At 43.8% G+C, this 6032-nt stretch overlaps 1 protein-coding gene across 2 annotated transcripts; it reads left to right on the top strand.

Annotated features, from left to right (window-relative positions):
* Positions 1-337: 337 nt before the first annotated feature.
* Positions 338-5831, top strand: LOC119497619 (TLD domain-containing protein 2). 2 transcript variants are annotated; one of them, XM_037785854.1, is made up of 7 exons: positions 338-489; positions 2230-2425; positions 3262-3435; positions 3752-3904; positions 4022-4117; positions 4341-4414; positions 4617-5831. In XM_037785854.1, the coding sequence occupies exons 1-7, from the start codon at positions 353-355 to the stop codon at positions 4753-4755; spliced, it is 969 nt and encodes a 322-aa protein (XP_037641782.1). In that variant the 5' UTR covers positions 338-352; the 3' UTR covers positions 4756-5831. The 2 variants fall into 2 exon arrangements, with proteins under 2 accessions (XP_037641782.1, XP_037641784.1); XM_037785856.1 differs by lacking the exons at positions 338-489; positions 2230-2425 and adding an exon at positions 2510-2968.
* Positions 5832-6032: the final 201 nt, after the last annotated feature.

Below are 6032 nucleotides of genomic sequence, written 5' to 3'. Positions count from 1 at the left end.
CATACAGCTGATTAATTAAACTCTGGTATGGGACGATCCCCAAAGCCCAGGTTTCGCTATCGGGACTTAAAAAGGTTGTGCATCTCTAATCAAAGTGACAGACAGACGATATGTTGCAGGCTTTGTGTAAAGACGCCTCGTTCGGGTCACCGAGCCACTACCTTGACACAGTAACTGCCTGAACTCCAGCCAGACTTCAGGACAGGGACCCTGAGCAGATTAAAGTTAATGTGTCACCAACTCTTCATTGTGAAATCCTCCTGTGAACAGGTCACGTAAAGCTATCAAGGGAGAGAAAGGGAGGGTTTATGGTCAAAGGGACTTATCTCAGCCATTGATCCGCTGGTATAAAATGCTGCCGACGGCTGAGGCTCAGAGTGGACATGTTGCACCAGCACTGAGCCTCCAAACCACCTTCACTCTTCTCCTTCTTCTTCCAGTCTACCACTACCTTCCACCAACCATGGGAGTCGCCTACAGCGTCGGAGAGTAAGTGAAACGCATCATCAAGAACATTGTTATGCTGGTCCTGGATATGGTGTTATCGGGAGTTCAGTCAGTACTTTGACTTGATTGTCTCAACAAATTTAAACAAGAAAAGGTAAGATTAGAATTGCAAAGACCATTAATAATAAGAAGGATAGACGATTTTAAAGCCAATCTTCTAAATGTATGAGAACAAATCATGCATGGGACGTAAATCTTTCTCTCGCCATAGTGATGTACTTGGTGTTGTATTTATTACTATATATGTGCAAAGGAAGCAAAGTGGGAGTTACTGCAGTCATTCTATGGTAGACAGAGGTTGTTGCGGTGCAGGTTGACACTGATGAGAGGGAAATGTTGTGAGTGTGAGACAGGAAGAGAGAGAGCTATTGTACGTAGGTGAAGAGAAAGAGAGAGACTTGATTGAGGTTAACCTCCCCCGAGTCAGAGTCGGTTTACACTATCAACTGCTGTATACTGTAACTGCTCTTGGCAATGCTAAATGGACTTCCAGGATTTCAGCCCTGACGTGGCTCCGTTTTGGAATACTGTGGAAGATTGAAGCAGAATCCGACATAAATAACTCCAAAAAAGGGCTTCCTAATCTTTACTTTCCACTCATGACCTCGTTTATCCTCAGCAAGGCATGATGATTAACGCCTGAAACATTCAGAGCACGCTTCACTTTCCTGCTATTCATGTCCGAGCACGACTCAAACATATAATAGAGTTTTGCGAGTGGTATTTGTTCAACTTCCAATTTGTTTTCTCTCTCTCTCTCTTTCTCTCTCTCTCTCTCTCTCTTTCTCTCTCTCTCTCTCTCTCATGGGAAATAAGAGGTTGGGCCAACTGTCAGTGTTTTAAGTTAGAGCAACGTTACATGCTCAGTATAAGACAAATATGTATTTACTGTACTGCAGATAACACAGTAATTCTGCTTTAGTTGCACTATTCTCTTTTATTTTCTGATAACATGATGTCATTGTGACCTCATAGTGGTGTTGGTTGATAGAAGGCCTTTTGCTTTTTATATTAAAAACTATTCATTTTAGCCATAGCAGTATAACATACGATGATTATCTAGGCAAAGCAAAGCAGCTGTATTTGTAGAGCACATTTCAGCAACAATTCAAAGTGCTTCAGACAGACATTCAAGAGCATTGCGACAAAGTGCAAAAGAACATTAAGACATAATGAAAACAGAAATTAAATCAAGCTAAAAAATAAAAGCTGGGAGAGAAGCTAAAATAGAGTATAACACACAAGAGTAGACGTTCTAGTGCAGTAGAAGATCATTATGTGGTTTAATTAAAGGCAGCAGCAAACCAGAAAGTGTTAAGCTTTGGTCCTGCAGGTTTCTGGGAGCTTGTTCCAGATATTTGGTGCATAAAAACTGAACGCTGCTTCTGCATGTTTGGTTCTGACTCTGGGGACACTAAGCAGACCAGATCCAGATGACCTGAGAGGTCTGGATGGTTCAGAACATAGCAAAAGAAACCAGCAGGAGTATTTTGAAATCAGTTCTCTGAGAGAGACGGGGAGCCAGTGTAGAGACCTCAGAACTGGACTGATGTGATCCACTTTCTTGGTCTTAGTGAGGACTCTAGCAGCAGCGTTCTGAATCAGCTGCAGCCGTCTGATCGACAGTAAAGATGCCGTTACAGTCGTCAAGTCGGCTGAAGATAAATGCACGGACCAGTTTTCTATTAGTAAAACGTGCACTTTCTCCTTTTGCGTCCACAGGGTCGACCACCTCTACACCTTCTTCGTGCAGTGGTCACCAGAAATCTACACTAAAAGCAACAAGAAGCACCGCCGACCGCGCTTCCTCATCAGAGAGAAACACCAGAACCGCTATCTGGTGGTGGAGAAGAAGGAGGTGGCTGCCATCAACAAGCTCCTCAGTAACCCCGTCAACCCCACTGCTGAGAACTGGGAGGTGAGGTTTGCACAGGAGCACACGTACACAATAAGATATGAAATAAAAGCCCAGTGTGGCTCTTGAACTGTGGGATCACATCAGGACGAGAATATAAACAGTTTAAACATCTGCTGAACATCTGCTAAACACCTCGGTTTACAAAAATCATCAAGTCTTACAGTAAGTCAGGCACTAGAGTGCTTGGCAGGTCTCCCAGAGGTTGTGGGAAATCCCATTGTCTCCAAATATGGATATCCTGTCTCTATCTCCCTCCCTTATCCCGGAGCCCTGCTTCACTTTCCTCTTGAGAGAAAAGAAACTGATGCCAACCAATGAGAAGCCCCTCCTCTTAGGGCTCCGACCAATAGCATTCAGGCACAAAAGTGAAAGTGTAGACCAGAGAGGGAACAAAAAGGGAAGGATGCTGGCTGGTGTGATTAAACAGACATGTGGTACGGCAAAGCACAGAGCTTGAGAGAGAAGTCAGGAGCTATGAAGCTGCTGCCGGAGAACATCAAGGTGTTTTATTTCGCCAGTGACAGCCAGGAGCCGTATGTTCAGGTAGGACTGCTGTGCTGCTCATGACAGATGTTCTGTATTTAAGGGGTCAAATATACTTTACTTTAGGGGTAAGAAATGTTGAGTCACTCTCCATCCTTCATAGCCAGCTTATCATCCATCAATCCAGTTATGAATTCACTTGTGATGTTTAAGCTCGTCTCTGCTTCTGTTGGTGCAATAACATGTTTACCCTTTAAATCTGACGTGCACGCCGTCTGTAAATGAGTCACTCAACCACAAGCTGCTGTATGTAATGTAGAGGGAATTCTCATTTTGCGTCATCTCACCACCAGATTATCACAGTGAAGGACGCCAAGCGGCGCCTGAGCCTGTGCAGCTTCGAGGGCTCCGAGGGCTCCGAGGGCTCCGAGGCGGAAGAGCCCGAGTACCAGGAGGAAGCTGGAGATGCTCTCCTCCCCGTCCTGGCCGACCACAGCCAGCTGCTGGATGACCAACACCTGGAGAGAGTAAGTTATACCCCGTATGTTGGTGAAAGTATCATCGATACTGAATATTTGAAACGGTTTCAGTACTAGTTTTCCACGGTATCGATACACGGGTACCACCTGCGCTTTCTGCTCTCACACACTCACACTGCTGTTCATCTTTTAATAATTCATGCACTCAATGTTGAGTCAATTTTCCCCCGTGGTATCGAATACCCGGCAACATTTCAAAAATAATCCAAGTGGACAATTTAGCATTGATTACAGCCATCAGCAGAACTATTTATAAACCTTTCAGTAGGACATCTTTTGATTCTAACATCTCCTTTTCCAACAGCTCGCTGCTCACATGCCAGCCAGGACTCAGGGCTATCCGTGGCAGCTGGTCTACAGCACGGCCATCCACGGGAGCAGCCTGAAGACTCTGTACAGGAACATGTCCGGCCTGGACAGCCCCGTGCTGCTGGTCATCAAAGACCTGCACAAACAGGTTCGCATCTATATCTTTAACCCTCCGAGGCTTTTCAGTAAACTAACGCAGTCAAACTGATTGACGGTATATGATCTGTGGGTGCTCCTCTAATGACCGACGTCTTGGTCTTTTCAGGTGTTCGGGGCTTTTTCTTCCGATCCATTCAGAGTCAGCAAACAGTGCTATGGCACCGGAGAAACCTTCCTGTTCAGCTTCAACCCCGACTTCCAGGTACGAATGGAGTTTCCTCTAGTTACAAAATCATACCTGCCAGCGAGTCTGAGAACTGGTGTGTTTGTATTACAAGTAAAGTGTGAAACCATTTAAGAGCAATTCTTTAGATTAAGAAGATATCAGGAAAGTAATAACTTTCAGGAAAGGATACAAATGTTATGTAATTCCACTTGAAATGTGTGCACTGGGTTTGAGTGTCTTATGTCTTTCATTTCTCCAGGCCTACAGGTGGAGCGGTGAGAACTCCTACTTTGTGAGCGGCAACTTGGATTCCCTGCAGATTGGTGGAGGAGGGTAAGTCATAAAACACAGACACGCTCACCCAAAGTAAAGGCAGCAGCTGTGACTGTCATAAAGTCATAAAAGCAAGACCATAAAATAGTTAATACAATGCTACCTGTGAGATATGGGAGATTACAGCACCTGGTATCTGAGAGCAGAAAACATGAACAGCTTTCAAAAGATTTGATGTTAATGTTTTTCTCTTTGTCTGTAGGGGCGGATTTGGTCTGTGGCTGGACGCTGATCTGTACCACGGCTCCAGCTTCTCCTGTCCCACCTTCCACAACGCGTCTCTCTCCACACACGAAGACTTCATCGTACAAGACCTCGAAGTCTGGACCGTACGGAACTGAAGGGACAACGTCTGAAAAGACGAGCTAAAAACAAAGTATAGAACCCACTGTGCTGTCTGAAGTTACACGACTTCAAGTGTGGTTTTAGCCACTACTGTACAAAACCTGATGGAGCAGCTGCTGCTATCTGTGCACCGGGCTCAGATTAGCCCACATGCAGAAGCACAAGTCTGTTCTATAGCGGTTCTCAGGCTGGACTTTCTGTTTACGCTGGTTTTATCCAAGTGTCCAGATGAAATCCTGCGATTCAGGGTCCCTGCTGCTTTAAACTACCGGCTATTCATCAGTAGCCGCGAGCTAAGTCCAGTCAGTAACTGGCATCTGACACTGTAAGCCCTCCATGCCCTCCATGCCCTCCCCTCCGGGAGCATTATAACACAAAGTTCACAGTAATGCTGTTGAATAAGAAGTTCGTAACTATTCTAAGCACATTCAGGATTTAAGGAAAATCGTTTTCTCTATTCTGTCTAACGAGTGTTTACGGTGTGTATCTGTGTGTACGTCTGCATATGTGTTATTTACTGTCATGGCCCCGACGATGATGTGATTATGAAAAGATGATGAAACAAACTGAGCACATAAAGGGCTATATAAAACTAAACACTGTAACATGATAGGACCCACTGTGGCCTATCTGCTCTCTAATTGTACTTGTTTTTTCTAACATGAGTTCTGGTTAATGTTCTCCATTTGAAACTGACTACTGATGATGAAGAGCGACCCACTCAGGTTGAAAAATAAACGTACAGAGTTGCACTATAAATGACGTTTTAATCTGTGATGTGGTTTGTGGAGGAAGAGGACTCAACTGTTAACCGTCACTTCTGTTTCTGGGAAAGTGAGACACCTGCCTGCCTATTTGCATAAAGAGACAATATTAAGGAACCATTTCAAGTCTTTTACATACTTTTACCATCTATCTATCTATCTATATCTATATCTATATATATATATATATATATATGGTGCCGGCACCGCCAGTGTTGTTTCGTGGAACCACATTAAAATGAGTCTTTCCTGGTGAAAGACAACGTTTTCATTCATATTTTATTGTGAATAAACCCTTAAAACAACAATCACCTTTTCCACTGAAGAAGCTGTTTTATTTTCATGCTACAAATAACAACATAGGAATAGACTTGAATTGTTATATTAGTGTGACTAATCACCAGCTGATTCTACTGTATTTGTGCTATAACGAACACACATGCATCTATTAGGATGAATAGAAGAACATTCACACAGTAGAGGAAACAAAAGAGTGGAAGTAAATAGAA

Source organism: Sebastes umbrosus, chromosome 11 (assembly GCF_015220745.1).
Source record: "Sebastes umbrosus isolate fSebUmb1 chromosome 11, fSebUmb1.pri, whole genome shotgun sequence".
Lineage (NCBI taxonomy): Eukaryota > Metazoa > Chordata > Actinopteri > Perciformes > Sebastidae > Sebastes > Sebastes umbrosus.
Note: the sequence above shows the minus strand (reverse complement) of the source record. Positions and strands in the feature narration are given on the sequence as shown.

Excerpts from the sequence above, each read along its gene's own strand:
- LOC119497619 (XM_037785854.1), top strand. The coding sequence starts at position 353 with ATGCTGCCGACGGCTGAGGCTCAGAGTGGACATGTTGCACCAGCACTG. Across the intron at positions 490-2,229 it reads GTCGCCTACAGCGTCGGAGA|GGTCGACCACCTCTACACCT; the intron begins GTAAGTGAAACG and ends TTGCGTCCACAG. Across the intron at positions 4,118-4,340 it reads GCTTCAACCCCGACTTCCAG|GCCTACAGGTGGAGCGGTGA; the intron begins GTACGAATGGAG and ends TCATTTCTCCAG.